This window comes from Pristis pectinata, chromosome 31, assembly GCF_009764475.1.
Source record: "Pristis pectinata isolate sPriPec2 chromosome 31, sPriPec2.1.pri, whole genome shotgun sequence".
Lineage (NCBI taxonomy): Eukaryota > Metazoa > Chordata > Chondrichthyes > Rhinopristiformes > Pristidae > Pristis > Pristis pectinata.
The window spans coordinates 20792484-20808963 of record NC_067435.1 but is presented as its reverse complement, the minus strand read 5'-3'; the positions used below and the strand labels follow the sequence as shown (position 1 = coordinate 20808963).

Genomic DNA, 16480 nt, shown 5'->3' with positions numbered 1-16480 from the left:
CACCTTATTTGACCTTCCACGATGCGTCAATGCCCAATGTTCCAGCTGATGGATATCATGTTGCAGCCTCAGACAATCCCTCTCGCTGTCTGCACCACCACCGACGTCTGTGTCACCTGTAGACTTACTGGTCACATCTCCTCCATTCACATTCAGGTTGTTAATGTACAGCACAGACATCGAGCTGCTAATCCCTGTGGTACAGCACTGGTCACAGACTTCCACTGGGAACACCAACCCTTCACCACCCACTGCCTCCCAATTCCAAGCCAATTTCAGATCCACTTTACTTCCTTGCTTTGGATTCCATGGGCTGTCACCTTTTGAACCAACCATCCACGCCTGATCTTGTCAAAGGCTTCACTGAAGTCCATGTCAACAACATGTTCCCCAGTGCCCTCATCAATGTTACCTTCAGTCACAGAGTCACACAGCATGGGAACAGGCCCTTCGGCCCAACTGGGCTATGCTGACCTAGATGCCTGTCTGAGCTGGTCCCATATCCCTCTAAACCTTTCCTATCCATGGAACTGTCTGAGTGCCTTTTATATGTTGTTAATGTACCTGCCTCACCCACTTCCTCTGGCAGCTTGTTCCACACACTGACCACCCTCTGGGTGAAAAAGTTGCCACTCAGGTTCCTGTTACCTGTTCCTGTTACCTCTCAAACCTGTGCCCTCTGCTTCTTGATTCCCCAGCGCTGGGAAACAGACTGTGTGCATTCACCCTACCTCTGCCCCTCATGATTTTATACACCTCTGTAAGGTCACCCCTCATCCTCCAATGCAGCACACCTGTAGCCAGAGGGCACTGGGAGATGAACATAGAACATACAACAGTACAGCACAGGAACAGGCCCTTCAGCCCACAATGCTGTCCCAAACTAACTAAATTAGTAATTAAATGCCTGACTACACTCATCCCTTCTGCCTGCACAATGTCCCAATTCCTCCATTCCCTGCACATTCATGTGCCTCTTGAACCCCTCTATCGTATCTGCTTCCACCACCACCCCTGGCAGCACATTCCAGGCACCCACCGCTCTGTGTAAGAACAACAACTTGCCCCGCACATCTCCTTTGAACTTAACCCCCCCCCACCTTAAATGCATGCCCTCCGGTGTTAGCCATTTCCACCCTGGGGTAAAACTCCCAGCTGTCTGCTCTATCCATGCCCCTCATAATCTGAAACTTCCATCAGCTCTCCCCTCAGACTCTGCCACCCCAGAGAAAACAACCCCTGACTGTCCAACTTCTCCTTGTACCACCTGCCCTCTGATCCAGGCAGCATCCTGGTAAACCTCTTCTGCCCTCTGCAAATGATGGGCAGGGTCTCTGCTATTTCGCCCCCCCCCCCCCCCCCCCCCCCCCCCCCCCCCCCGCTGCTCTGAACAGCCCGGGACGTGCTTATCAGGGCCGCTGGATTCTCTTGTGTGTAAAGGTGCTGAACAATGTTTCTTCCCTCTATTTCCAATCCCATCTGATACCCCACCCTCTTCCACTGACTGTGATGTCTGTGTTGTTCCTTATCTCCTATGAAACCACTGCCACATCACGGAATGTTTTCAGCACAGAGTGAGGCCATTCAGCCCACGGAGTGTGTGCCAGCCCTCTGAAGCTCACTGCAGCCAGTCCCACTACCCTGCTAACCTTTCCCTTCACCTCCTTATCCAGCTCCCTTTTGAACACCACCGGTGAATCTGCCTCCACTCCCACCCCCAGCCATACACTCCAGACCCCAGCCACTCGTGGGGGGAGCGTTTCTCCTCTTGGCATTTCCCCATCTTTTCCCAGTGACCTTCCTTCTGTCACCTCTGCTTCCTGACCCTTCCATGCCTGGGGACAGTTCCTCTCTCTCTGCTGTCTATCCCTTCCTGGTGTTACCTCAATCAGATCTCCTCACAGCCTCCTCTGTTCCAAGGACAACAGCCCCAGCTCCTGGAGTCCACCACAGAACTGAAGTCCCTCACTCCTGGGACCATTCCAGTCAAATCTCTCCTGCCCCCTCTCTGGAGCCTTTCCATCTTCCCCAGAGTGTGGGGCCCACACACGGACACAGTGCTCCAGCTGTGGCCACACCAGTGGTGTGGGAAGGTTCACCCTGCACTCTGCCTGCACAACCTCTGCAAGGCCCAAAGCACACTGGAGGAACACCACGGCCCAATGGGATGGACAGTGAATATAACCCCCACCTCCAGTGTGTGTCCCCCCTCACCTACCAATCCCCTCCAGTCCTCCCTTTCCTCACCCCCGGTTCCATCCGCCTGCCACCCACACATTTCACACACCAGCTCCGCTCTCCACCCCTGTCTGGTCCTGGCTCCCCTCATCGTTCCCATTCTCACCTTCCTTACCAGATTTCAGCACTGCGAGTCCATGTGTTCCTGCTGATCATCCTCTGGGCTGTCTCCACCTTCACCCTCCCCTCCCCACACCCAGCTCCATCTGTCTGCCTCCATCTATCATCCCCCTACCTCCGTCTCCCAACTCCCCACCCCCTTCCTCTACCTGATTCAACTGTCCGTCACCCGTCAACTTCACCCCCAGAATCCACCAATCACCTCCGGCTTCTGTCGCACCACCCCCTTTATCCTGGGGATCCTCCCTCGCCACTCAGTTTTGATGCAGTGTTTCGATCCGAAACGTCGATAATCCCTCTCTCTCCCACCAGCCCGCCCCCCGATGCTGCTCGACCCGCTGGCCTCCTCTAGCAGATAAACAATCTGCAAGAGGAACCCAGATGTCGCATCACATTGTGAAGGGTTGAGACGGGAATGAGCAGAGGGATCAATGTTTGGGACGAAGGAGTCTTCCAGTAATCAGCAGACCGCTGTGAGGAGGGGCGGTGATGAGAGTCTCTTCCCCCAGAGCGCGGTCGGGATCTGGAGCCACTGCCGGAGAGCATGGGAGAGACTGAAACCCCATCACGTTTAAACGTCCCGGGATGTGTCCTGGAAGAGCCGTGACCTGCAGGGCCACGGACCCGGTGCTGGAGGCTCAGTTTCCGCTGCTCGCTCCTCAGTAGCAACACACCCGGGGAGACTGGAACCAGACCGGGGACTTTCCCTCCTGGCCTGGGGAGGGGGAACAGCAGTGACCGTCAGCGGTAACTCCTTCGCCCTCTGCCTCCCACTGTCTCCCTGTCAGTGTCACAGGACACGGTGCAGTGGGAGCGGTCTCTGATTGGCGGCAGTGGATGTCTGCCATTGGTTCCTTCAGATATCTAATCAAAAGGTCAGGGCAAATCTATACATAGCCATGACCCAAACCGGCCAATGACAATCTTGGCTGTTCCCCATCCCTCATTAGCATAGGGCTGGGAGACTGCCTATTTAATCCTCGCTCCGAGCGGGTTCCGCCTATTTCTGGCTGTGAAGTCGACTGAAGAAATGCCTGAGCCGGCGAAAGTTTCCAAGAAGGGCGCCAAGAAAGCCTTGCCTAAATCAGCAGGCAAGGCGGGCAAGAAACGCAAGAGGGCGAGGAAGGAGAGTTACTCCATCTACATCTACAAAGTGATGAAGCAGGTTCACCCCGACACCGGCATCTCCTCCAAGGCCATGAGCATCATGAACTCGTTCGTCAGCGATATTTTCGAGCGCATCGCGGGCGAGGCTTCCCGCCTGGCCCATTACAACAAGCGGTCGACCATCAGCTCCCGGGAGATCCAGACGGCCGTGCGCCTGCTGCTGCCCGGGGAGCTGGCCAAGCACGCCGTGTCGGAAGGGACCAAGGCGGTGACCAAGTACACCAGCTCCAAGTGAAGCTCCACAGAGTCCTGACAAACCAAACCGAAAACCCAACGGCTCTTTTAAGAGCCACCCACAGTTTCCATGAAAGAGTTGTACTGATATTTCTACACTGAATTGCTGCAGCTGCTTCGATATATTATTGCGGGAGATATCTCTCATTCTGATTATGTTGATCACAATTAGCCGTCCCACTGCCCGGTAAAATTCTTGTGTCGCTGTTGCATCCCTATCCACTGCACTGACACGGAAACTTCACCCTCTCCTCCCCATCAGTTTATCCCGGTCTTCATACACTTTCCCCACTGAACTTTCCATTGAGAGCGGATTAACTTGCACAAAAGTGTTGTGTGTTTGCTGTTTTTCGTGTTCTGATTGTGAACTGATCGTCTTTTAGTGACTGCAGTTTTGTAAGTGGCCTTAATCCTGACAATAAATTAAGTGTCCATTACTGTTGTTTGTGGCTCTGACCACAGTTTGTGAAGAGTGACCCGTCCTCAATCTGAGTTCACAAAGAACAAAAAGAAATTCCCAGAATCAGTCATCACAGAATTAATTCACATTCTGTGTGGACAGAAAGCGGAGCGGGATCAAGTGACTGATCATGCGGGGAATCCATACTAACACAAAGAATGTAATTGATTTGTTTTTTAGACTATTGTTTAATTTTATTCTTTTCTTTGGCGGGCTTTTCAAATTTCAGGTCCTTTGGGGGACCGACATTATTTTCCGCGCTTCCCTTGTTGCCGTCTGATCACTGGAGAATCAGACAGCTCTCTGATCGGGGCATTTCACATCACCAATCAGACTAAGCGCTAATATCACCAATCAGAAGCGCCCCGCTGCAATCCTCCAGCAGCTATAAAAAAGGCGAATGCGGAAGGATTTCCTCATTCTCTGTGAAGAAGTTTGCGGAAATGACTGGACGTGGAAAAACTGGTGGCAAAGGTAAGAGCAAACCCAAGTCTCGCTCGTCCCGGGCCGGACTGCAGTTCCCGGTGGGCCGTGTTCACAGGCTCCTGAGGAAGGGCAACTATGCTGAGCGGGTGGGTGCCGGAGCGCCGGTCTATCTGGCTGCTGTGCTCGAGTATCTGACGGCTGAAATCCTCGAGCTGGCCGGCAACGCGGCCCGGGACAACAAGAAGACCCGCATCATCCCCAGACACCTGCAGCTGGCCGTCCGCAACGACGAGGAGCTCAACAAGCTGCTGGGAGGGGTGACCATCGCTCAGGGCGGGGTGCTGCCCAATATCCAGGCCGTGCTGTTGCCCAAGAAAACCGGCGGAGCCACCAACCCCAAGAGCAAGTAAATCGGCGAAACTTCAATCGAACGACCCAAAGGCTCTTTTCAGAGCCACCCACAGTGTCTGTGGAAGGGCTGAGCACCGGCTGGGGCGAGTCCGGGGGATTTCCGTTCCGTGTATCTGCCGCAGACACCCCTCCCCACGGCTTGGTCCAAAGCGCTTTCCCGCCCCTGAAGCAAACCACCATTTATCTGCGCAGAGAGCGGTCTCCCTCAGCCCGGCCTCCCTCCCCGTCCCGAATCCCCTCACATTCCCGCATCGGACATTTTACTGAACTTGAGATTCTCCCGCACTCTTCCCTGTCCTTGCTGGGGGACCGCAGGGCGGCGCTAATGATTGGTGGTGAATCATCTAAAATCATTGGTGGGAGGAACAGCCCCATCAGAGAGCGGGCTCCTTCACCAATGAACAGGCGACAGCAGCAGAAGCGCCAAAACTAACCGTCAGATTCCAAAATGATGGGAAATTTGAAAAGCCCGCCAAGAAGAAAATAATCTATACAAACTCAAAAACACAAACACATTACAGATCTCTGTGTGAACAGGATTCCGATCCAGTTGCAACACAGACCCTGTATGAAATCGCTCCCAATTATGAGAGAATTTAATCTTTAAATTCTGTCAACTGCTGACCGACCGGAACAAACGCTGATTCACAACAGCCGGTTGATTTCTTTGTGTAAAACGCATCAGGTTATGGACGGTTTTTCGCAAACTGCAGTCGGAAAAGACACTGCAGAGTTAGAAGTTGTTCTGTGAAAGGACCGTGAAACTGTTGTGGCCTCCAGTAGGAAGAAGATTCAGGGCAGTTACACCACAGGGGAGCGCAGGTAAAACATCGCATTCACAGCAATTAAACTACACCAACAGAAATCGTGCAACCATATTGTGCACATTAATCCGCTCTCTGTGTAAAGATTTGTGGGTGAAGTATTTAAAGATACAGACAAGCTGAAGGAGAAGGCGAGGGTAAAGTTCCCGTGTCAGTGCAGTGCGCTGGAATGCAACAACAACATCACGTTTGTACCAGGCAGTGGAACCTCAAATTTTGATCATCATGAACACACTTAGAATTACCTTAAGAAGCAAATATGTCCTGTCACAAATGTGCTCAAACTCAATTTTTGAAATATTAGCGTAACTCTTTCTTGGAAGCTGTGGGTGGCTCTTAAGGGAGCCGTTGGGTTTTCGGTTTGGTTTGTCAGGACTCTGTAGAGTTTCACTTGGAGCTGGTGTACTTGGTCACCGCCTTGGTCCCTTCCGACACGGCGTGCTTGGCCAGCTCCCCGGGCAGCAGCAGGCGCACAGAGGTCTGGATCTCCCGGGAGCTGATGGTCGACCGCTTGTTGTAATGGGCCAGGCGGGAAGCCTCGCCCGCGATGCGCTCGAAAATATCGTTCACGAACGAGTTCATGATGCTCATGGCCTTGGAGGAGATGCCGGTGTCAGGGTGAACCTGCTTCATCACTTTGTAGATGTAGATGGAGTAACTCTCCTTCCTCGCCCTCTTGCGCTTCTTGCCGCTCTTGCTTTGTGCTTTGGACACTGCTTTTCTTAGGCGCCCTTCTTGGCAGCTTTCGGCGGATCAGGCATTTCTTCTATCGGTTTCAGAGCCAAAAATAAGCGGAACCCGCTCGGAGCGCGGATTAAATAGGCAGTGCACCCGCCCTATGCTAATGAGGGATTGGGGAAGGCGAGGGTTGTCATTGGTCGGTTTGGACGAATGAAAATTAAGGTTTTCAATTAACCTTCTGATTGGACATGTGAAGGGACCAATGACAGTCCAATCACAGGCCGCCCCCACTGCCCAGGGTCCGGGGACACTGACAGGGCGGGGGAGGCGGAGGTGGGAGCTGCTGCCGGTGAGAATCATCGCTTCTCCCCTTGGAACAGAGGAGGCTGCAGATCTCAGATCTGACCGAGTTATTTACAACCGGGATGTGAAGCTGATCCAATGCTCATCCCCGCACGGGAAGTCTGAACCTACAAGGCTGTGGGCCGACGGAGGGGGTGGGTCTGAACAGCCGGTGTTGGCCCAATGTGGGCTGAATGGCCTCACTCTGTGCCGGACATTCCAGAGAATGGTTTTATTCTGTCCTGGTGTGTGGGCATCACTGGCAGGGTTACCATTATTCCCCAATCTCCCATCCCCTGGGATGACTTTCCAGCCCAGTTCAGAATTCAGGGAGGGGTCAGCCCCACTGCTGTGGGCCGGGAGTCACACAGAGACCAGGCTGGGTGAGAATGGCAGATTTCCTCCCCGGAGGAAGTCAGTGTCTCTGACGGGTTTTCACCACAGGCCAGTTCGCATGGAATGCTGTCTCACTCATCTGATTTAATGTTTTTAAGAGGTAACTATGTACATTGATGAGGGCAGTGTTGCACATGTTATTTACATGGACTTTAGTGAGGACCTTCCTTGGACATTGTGGGAAGTCAGGAAATATTGCCGGGACCATTACAAAGATATATGAATCATGTTTAACTATGGGTGAGGTACCGGAGGAGTGGAGGGTGCCTCATGTTGAGCCTTCATTTACGAAGGGCTGCAAAGACAAGCAAGGGAACTGCAGCCAGTAAGCCTGACATCTGTGGAAGGAACGTCAGTGAAGGGGATTCTGAGAGACAGGATCTACCTGCAGCTGGAAAGGCACAGACACATTGGGGACATTCAGCATGGCCTTGTGCATGGGGAATGATGGCTCATGTATTTTATTGCATTGTTTGAAGAGGTGACCAAAGGGATTGATGAAGGCAGGACTGCAGACATTGTTTCAAAGGACTTCAGCAAGGCCTTTGACAAGGTCCCACATGGTCCGCTGGCCCGGAAGTCAGGATCACTTGGGTCCAGGGTGTGTGAGCCAACTGGATGCATAATTGGCTTGGAAACAGTCAGAGGGTGGCAGTGGAGGGTTGTTTCTGAGATAGAAGCCCTGTGACCAGTGGTGTGCACAGGGGTTGGTGATGCGTCCCCTGTTGTTTGCCATCCTTGTTAACAGTTTGGATGAGAACATAGATGGATGGTCAGTAAGTTTGTAGGTGAACCAACATCAAGGGTATAATGGACGGTGAATAAGGTTATCTATCATTGCTGCAGGATCTGGATCAACTGGGAAAATCAGCCAAGGAATGGCAGATGCAATTTAACTCGGACAAGTGCAAAGTGTTCGGTCAGTGAAACCAGGACAGGACTTGCACAGTGAACAGCAGGGCCCTGGAGAGTGGTGTAGGACCGAGACCCTCTGGGTACAAGTACATCGTTCCCTGAAAGTGGCAACACAAGTGGACAGGGTGAAGGCAGCGTTTGGCGTGTGCATGTTTTCATCACTGAGTGCAGGAGTCCATCACATGACATCATTGTACAACTGCAACAGTTAAAAGATATTTGGATAAGTACACGGACAGGAGGGGTTCAGAGGGACGTGGGCCCAAGATGCAAATGGGATTAGCTTAGATGGGCACCTTGGTCGGCACGGATGAGTTGCGCCAAAGGCCTGTTTCCATGCCGTGTTAATCTGTGACTCAATAACTGGACAGGTCCAAGTCGAGTTTATGGTCACAGGCACAAGTACATGTGTGCACAGGTGCAGTGAAGAACTTCCCTGCAGCAGCTTCACACAGACGCAGCATCAGATAAGCAGCATTCTCAAGAAAAACATCAATTATACAAAATTATACACAATTTTTATAAGAAAGAACACAATTCAAACAAAAAAGATTCACTTCAGTGCAAAGTGATGATGGTGTTGCTGTACTGCAGTGACTGGGGACATGCTGGTGGGAGGCTGTCAGTAAGCAGTAAAGGGTGCAGGGAAGATTCACTAAGATGGTAACCGGTCTGAGATGATGGGGCTGTTTTCCCTCGAGCATAAGAGGCAGAGGGTTGACCTTATGGAGGTTTATAATATCATGAGGGGCACAGATAAGATGGATGAATGAGTGGAAAATAGAGGGATATGGGCATTCTATAGGCAGGAGTGAATAGCTATGTCAGCACAACACTGTGGGCCGAAGGGCCTGTTCTGTGCCGTACTCTTCTATGTTCTGTGGATGGTCACAGTCTTTCTCCCCAGGGTAGGGGAGTCTAAAACTGGAGAGCAGAGGTTTCAGGTGAGGGGGGATTTAAGTGGGTCCAGAGAAGCAGATTTTCCCACACGGAGGGTAGTGGGTATATGGAATGAGCTGCCAGAGGAAGCAGTAGGGGTGGGTACAATTACAATGTTTAAACTACATTTGGACAGGTCCAAGGGTAGGAAAGGTTGAGGGATATGGGCCAAACACAGGCAAATGGGACTAGCTCAACATGGTCAGCACGGACGAGTTGGGCTTTAGGGTCTGTTTCCCTGCAGTATAACTCTGACTCTGTGAAAGTTCAGCCATGGGAGGTTGGCTCAGAAAGTTACAGCCCAGAGGATCCGAGGCACGTTGGCAAATTGGGTCTAAAATGAGCTTGGAAATGGGAGACAGAGGGTGGTGGTGAAGGGTTGGTTTTCCCAGTGGAAGTCTGGGACCAGTGGTGTCCCACAGGGATTGGTGCTGGCATCACTGATGTCTGTGATACACACCAAGGAACAACTTGGCTGTGAATGTAGGAGGTGTGATCAGTGAGTCTGTGGCTGACACAAACATCTGTGGTGATGTCGACAGTGAGGAGGATGGTCTCAGACCACAACATGAGATTCAGCAGCTGGAACATCAGGTAGAGGAATGGCAGAGGGAATTTAATCCTGATACGAGTGGGGTGATGCACTGGGGAAGGTTTACTGGGGTCGGACGTACCAAGTAAATGGTGGGGCCCCAGGGAATGTTGGGGAACGGAGGGACCACAGATCCCTGAAAGTGGCAGCACAGGGTAGGTGGGGTGGTGAGGGAGGTACATGGGATGTTTGCCTTCATCAGCTGCTGCAGAGACCAGAAGCGCAGGGACAGCAGGTGACAGCTTTATCCACCATTGGGAAGGGGACAGCTGGAGCACTGGGTGTGGTTCTGGTCACCGCACAGAGGGAAGGGACTGCACTGGAGGGAGTGCAGGGGAGAATGTGTCTGGATTGGAGTCTTTCAGTTACAAGTAGACCTTGGTTAGACTGGGTTTGTTGTCTCTGGAGGGGGGGGAGGCTGAGGGGTGATCTGACAGAGGGATACAAAGTATGAGGAGGAGAGATAAAGTAAATAGTAAGAATATGCTCCCCTTGGTGGGAGTGTCTGAACCCGCAGGGCAGAGGTGAAGTGTGGGAGGGAGGAGGTTCAGAGGGGACCTGAGGGGGAACTCCCTCACACAGAGAAAGTGGAGGGAATCAGGAATGTGCTGCCTGAGGAGGTGGAGGCAGATTCACCCACAACGTTTCACACGTACCCAGACCAGCCCTGAATCACCGAGGCAGAGAAGGATGTGGAACAAATGGGGTAAATGGGACCAGGATGAAGTACAGTGGTCGGCATGGACACGATGGGCTGAAGGGCCTGTTTCTGTGCTGCACCCCTCAGTGACTCCGTCAACATCAACAGTTGGGCATCTTTGACCAATATGCCGGAGTTGTTCGAGACGTTAGAAGGGAACCTGTAGATGTGGTGTGTTTGGATTTTCAGAAGGCATTTGACAAGGTGCTACATGAAAGGCTGATGCACAAGACCAGAGCTCACAGTACTGGGGGAAGTGTGTTAACATGGGCTGAAGACTGGTTATCACACAAGAAGACAGAGACAGAATAAACAGGGCTGTTTCAGACTGGGAGGATGTAACCAGTGGAGTGTCCCAAGCATCAGTTCTGGGCCCTCAATTATTTACCATTGATGTTAATCACCTGGAGGAGGGGCAGAGGGCGAGGTATCCAAGTCTGTCAGTAACAGGGAAACAGGTGGGAGGGCATGTTGTGGTGTGGACATTTGGTCTCTGCAACAGGATACAGAGAGGTTGGGTGTGTGGGAGAACACTTGGTCACTGGAGTTTAATGTGGGGAAGTGTGAGGTCATGGACTTCAGTCATGGGAATCAAGGGGTAGGTTGTGATCTAAATGGGGAGACGTTGTAGAGGGGTGAGGTACAGAGGGATCTCAGTTTTCTTGTGTATGAATCAGTGCAGCTCAGTAGCCAGTAGTTCGGGAGGGAAATAATCCGTTGGTCTTTGTTACAGGAGGGTGGAGATTAGAAATAGGGAAGTGTTGTTGCAGTTGTACAGGGAGTTGGTGAGGCCACACCTAGAGCACTGGGCACGGTTCTGGTCCCCTTACTGAAGAATGGATCTGCTGGCACTGGGGGCAGTCCAAAACGGATTCAGCAGGATAATCCTTGGGATCAAAGGGTTGTCCTGTCCCAAGGTTCTGGAGAAATTAGATCCAAGTTCTTTGGGCTTCAGGAAAACGAGGGGTGACCTTACTGCAACACCCCTGGTCCCTCAGGGTGACGACAGGGGAGGTGTTGAGGTGTCTCCGCCAGTGGGAGAGCCTGGAATGAGGGGACAGAGGTACAGGGGCAGGGAGGGGCCATTTAAAGCTGATGTGCTGCAACTTCTCGCAGAGGTGGGGAATGTCTGGGATTCTCTACCCTGGAGGGGATGGAGGCTGCATCACTGGAGGGATGGAAAGAGGAGGGGGACATGGTGGAAAGACGAGGGAAGTGAGGGGGATGTGGAACTGTCACAGAAGGGGAGTTGTGGCCTAGGACAGATAAGCCACGATCACAGTGAATGGTGGGGCAGGTGTGAGGGGCCAGGGTGGGCAACTCCTGCTCCTGTTGTCTTGTGTTCTTCTGAGTGTGGCTCTCATCCAGGACTCACTGCCTGCAAGGGTGGTGGGAACACCCAATCAGGGCGTTCAAAGGGGAATGGGACAGGTACTTCAGGAGAAATAACCTGCAGAGCTGTGGGGAGAGAGTGGGGATGGGACTGATGGGATTGTACTGGGAGCCTGTCACAGACTTGATGGGTCAAATGGTCTCTTCCATGAGCCTCTCCCTTCCCACACCACCTGTGTTTAAAGTCCAGGGTGGACACGGTCAGTGTGTGTAACAAGGACACACTTCTGTAAAAACATTGGCACTGTATCACAAGCACACTGAGCTGTCAGAACACAACAACGGCCAGTGAGGACACAGACCAGTGCACCACCCAGCTGTCTAATATCGGGGCAGAGATTTAACAAAACACATCACTGATGGCCCAGAGCTGGACAATCCCAGCTATGCAAAGTAACTCTGAGTTATAAACATCATCAGCACTGTACTGTAAGGGCACAGACCTTTACAACAGCCAGCACTGTATTGTAAGGGCACAGATCTTTACAACAGCCGGCACTGCACTGTAAGGGCACAGACCTTTACAACAGCCGACACCGTACTGTAAGGGCACAGACCTTTACAACTGGTAATCATACAAAATAAAGAATGAAATACAAATCTGGAAATGCTGGAAGTCTAAAATAAAAACAGAAAATGCTCAAAGTCCTTAGGTCAGTCTGCATGCAGTGAGTATTTCCAGCATTTTCTGGCTTTACACTTCCCGGCCATCCACACACTGTACCAGTGGGGGACACCTTCAGCTGACACAACAACAGGTCACTGATACTGCTCTGTGTGCCCTGTACATCACTGTAGTGAACTGACAGGAAACAATAATAAAACCCCTGCACTGTACTGAAAGGGCACAGTCCCGTAAAACACCACTGTTTGACTGTATGGCAAGGACTACAATTCTCTACCTCAGAGGGACGGGGAAGCTGGATCACTGGAGGGATTTATAGAGGAGGGAGATAAATGTTTGCAAAACTGGAGAACTGAGTCCAAGTGCGACTGATTTGGTAGAGGAGGCTTGAGGCAGATCAGCAATGATATGGAATCATGGGCCAGGCTTGAGGGACCGGTGACCTACTCCTGTTCCCTTGTGTTCTTGTGGTAATGTGAGGGCAGAGGTATTCACAACACAGAACGTTGCAGTGTGAGAGCAAAGACCTTTACAACAGGAAGTGTTGTACCATGAACACACAGACTTTACAACATGGAGCGTTGTGCTGCAGCAGTGGATCGTATGGACACAGCCATTTACAATCCCAGCACTGCAAGGACACAGGACTTTACAACTTCCAGCACGGTGCAGATACAAGTGTCACCATCAGACCAGTGTGGTGTGAGGACACAGAATGATACAACACCCAGAACTGTACTGCAGGGACACAGAGGGTACAAACCACAGCCCCGCACCTTAAGGACACAGCCACATAAACCCCCCACACTGCACTATACAGAAACAGTCCGCAGTGGATGACAAGGACAGCGAATTTTACAACATCAAGTCCTTCACCATAAGGACACAGAGCTATAAAACTCTCAGCACTGTGCACTGAGCACACAGACCTGTACTCCATTAAACGCCAGGACAGCCCCAGCACTTCAGGGACAGAGACCTGTACAACCCTGACACTGGAATGCAATTCATGGAACTGATCAGATAAGAGCAGAGACACTACTTCCCCTGGTGGGATAGTCCAGAACAAGGGGGAATGGCCTGAGAATTAGAGCCAGGCTGTGCACTGGGGATGTCAGGAGGCACTTCTTCACACCCAGCCGGGTCAGTCCAGTGGACAGAGCAGACATGGGCCTGACTTGGGAGGGGTGGAGGGGAAACTGAATCCATTTTAATGCACTGGTGAAACAGATGGACTGACAGAGTTGATCAGCAGGAGAGGGTGTGGGAGTGTTGCAGTCACAGAGACACGGCCTCTGAGAGAAGAACATATCAATGTGGATAAATCCCCAGGACCTGATCAATTGTATCCTGGGACACCGTGGGAAGCTTTGGAAGTAATTGCAGGGGCCCTGCCGGAGATATTTGCATCAGCTTCAGCCACAGGTGAGGTAGCGGAAGACGGGAGGATGACTAACATTGTGTCTTTGTTGAAGAAGGGCTGCAAGGACAAGCCAGGGAATTACAGGCCGGTGAGCCTGACATCAGTGGCTGCAACATTGGAGACGCGTGACCCGTTGTGTTCACAAGGATCAGTGCTGGGTGCACTGTTGTTTGTCATCTATATTAACGATTTGGATGATCACGTTGATAACATGGTCAGTAAGTTTGTGGATGACACCAAAATCAGTGGTACCGTGGACAGTGAAGTTTATCCAAGACTGTAAGTGGATCTTGATGAACTGGGGAGGTGGGCCAAGGAACTGCAGATGGAATTTAACTGGGACAAGTGTGAGGTGTTGCATTTTGAGAAGTTAAACCAGGGCGGGACTTGCACAGGAAATGGCAGGGCCCTGGGCAGTGTTGTAAACACAGGGAGACAGGACGGCAAAGGTGTTAGGCACACTTGCCTTCATCGGTCAGGGCACCGAGTACAGGAGTTGGGACTTTGTGTTACACCTGTACAAGTTGTTAGTGACACCACATTGTACTGTGGGCAGATCTGGTCACTCAGCTATAGGCAGAATGCAATGAAGCGGGACAGGGTGCGGCAAAGATTCCCGAGGATGTTACTGAGACTTAGGGCTTGAGTTAAAAGGAGACTGGAGAGGGCATGCCTATTTTTTTCCTGGAGGTTAGGAGGCTGAGGAACCTTATAGAAATTTATAACATCATGGGGGGGGGGGGTGGATTAGGTGGATGATCACTGACTTTTTCCAAGGGTCGGAGAGTCTAAAATTAGAGGACATGGATTTGTGAAAGAGGAAAGATTTAACAGTGACCTGAAGGGGAACTTCTCCCACACAAGAGGGTGGTGAGTTCATGGAATGAGCTGCCAGAGGAAGCTGTAGAGGTGGGTACAAATGCAACGTTTAAAACAATATTTGGCTTTCCTCTCTATCACGTTACCTTCTGCACCCTGGAGACTCATCACCCTGGTGTGTAGGAGGTTCACACGTGGTAGGGAGGGAAGTAAGAGTGCAGGGGCATTGCAAGATTGGTTAAGGACACCATCACTGCAGTAATGAAGGAGGATGTCTCTGAAGGCTCTTCACATGAGGCTGTGTGTGCAGATCTTAGAAATAAAAGGGCATTTCTATTATACTGCAGGCCTCCCAACAGTTGGTGGGAGATTGAGGAGCAGATCTCTTGGGAAATCACACTGAGGTGTAATGGGAATAGGGTCACAGTAGTCGGGGCATTTTATCTTCCCCAATATTAACTGGATCCACTTTGTGTGAAAGGATCAGAGGTAGAATGTTTCAAGTGCATCCAGGAGAGCTTGTTGTGCCAGTACATAGATAGTCCTACTGGGTCCAGTGCAGGGAGGTGGGTGAAGTGTCAGTGGACAAGGACTGTGGAGTGAGTGAACAGAACTCAGGAAATTTCGAAGTAGTTCTGGAAAAGGGAGATTTCTGGGGAATGCGGCAGGAGAAGTGGCGGAAGTGTCTGTCGGTGAGCACTTTGGGTCCAATGACCATAGTTCTATTAGTTTTAAAATAGTTATGGAGAAGGATACGGTCAGTACACAGGTTAAGGTCCTGAACTGGGGCAGAGCAAATTTTGAAGCCATTACACGGAATCTTGCAGTGGTTGACTGGGTGAGATTGTTTGCAGAGAAAGGAGCGTCTGCCAAATGGAAGGCCTTTCAAAGAGGGATGTCAAGGGTTCAGGGCCTGCATGTTCCTGTTAAGGTGAAGGACAAGGCTGGAAGCTTTCAGGAAATCTGGCTGATGAGAGATGTTGAGACTGTGGTTAAGAAATAGAGGGAGGTATACACTGCATATAAGCAATTGGGAACTAGTGAATCTGTGAATGACTAAAGGAAGTGGAGCCCAGGGGCAGGGATTTCTGTTGGACCAGGGGACGAAGAGGCAAATAATGAACCACCTCCCTCCTGTGGGGCACGAATCTCTCCAGATGCATCAATAACACTCCTCTTCTGTGGGAAATTGGGGAACATTGTGGATAATATTAGGAGAGATGGCTGACAGCTCGGTCACAGTGAGAGGGTCCAAGTATCATCTCAGAGGACAAGGGGTTCAGTGAGACAAGCTCAGAGCTGAGGGCCCAAGCAGCCAAAGTCACTGTAGGCAATGGTGGAGTGTCACAGTCACAAGGTTGTACAGCACAGGAACAGGCCCTTCGGCCCATCATGTCTCTGCCGACCATCACATCTATCTCCAGCAATCCCACCTGCCTGCATTCACTCCACATCCCTCCATGCCTTGCTCATTCACTAACCTGTGCAGATGCTTCTTAAGTGTTGTTCCACAGTTCCCTGGAAGTGACAACACAGGTAGACAGGGTGATGAAGACCACGTTTAACATGCTGCCCTCATCAGCCACAAAATTATAGAAAAGAGTTGGGACGTGTTACAGCTGCACAAACCGTTGGTCAGGCCACACTCCGAGTGTTGTGGACAGTTCTGGTCACCACGCCACAGGAAAGGTGTGATTACACTTGAGAGGGTGCAGAAAGGGTTTTGCCTGGATTGGACAGCTTGAGCTTTCAGGAGAGATTGGATCGGCTGGGTCT

The 16480-nt window shown here is 51.4% G+C and overlaps 2 protein-coding genes and 1 pseudogene across 2 annotated transcripts; 2 read left to right on the top strand and 1 right to left on the bottom strand.

Annotated features, from left to right (window-relative positions):
* Window positions 1-3299: 3299 nt before the first annotated feature.
* On the top strand, window positions 3300-3862 carry LOC127584838 (histone H2B 1/2). The gene has a single exon (XM_052041798.1). It carries the CDS (start codon window positions 3389-3391, stop codon window positions 3758-3760), a length of 372 nt encoding a protein of 123 aa, XP_051897758.1. The 5' UTR covers window positions 3300-3388; the 3' UTR covers window positions 3761-3862.
* A 675-nt stretch (window positions 3863-4537) lies between these two features.
* On the top strand, window positions 4538-6039 carry LOC127584833 (histone H2A-like). The gene has a single exon (XM_052041793.1). It carries the CDS (start codon window positions 4663-4665, stop codon window positions 5053-5055), a length of 393 nt encoding a protein of 130 aa, XP_051897753.1. The 5' UTR covers window positions 4538-4662; the 3' UTR covers window positions 5056-6039.
* Window positions 6040-6058: 19 nt separating this feature from the next.
* On the bottom strand, window positions 6059-6641 carry LOC127584837 (histone H2B type 1-O-like; annotated as a pseudogene).
* Window positions 6642-16480: the final 9839 nt, after the last annotated feature.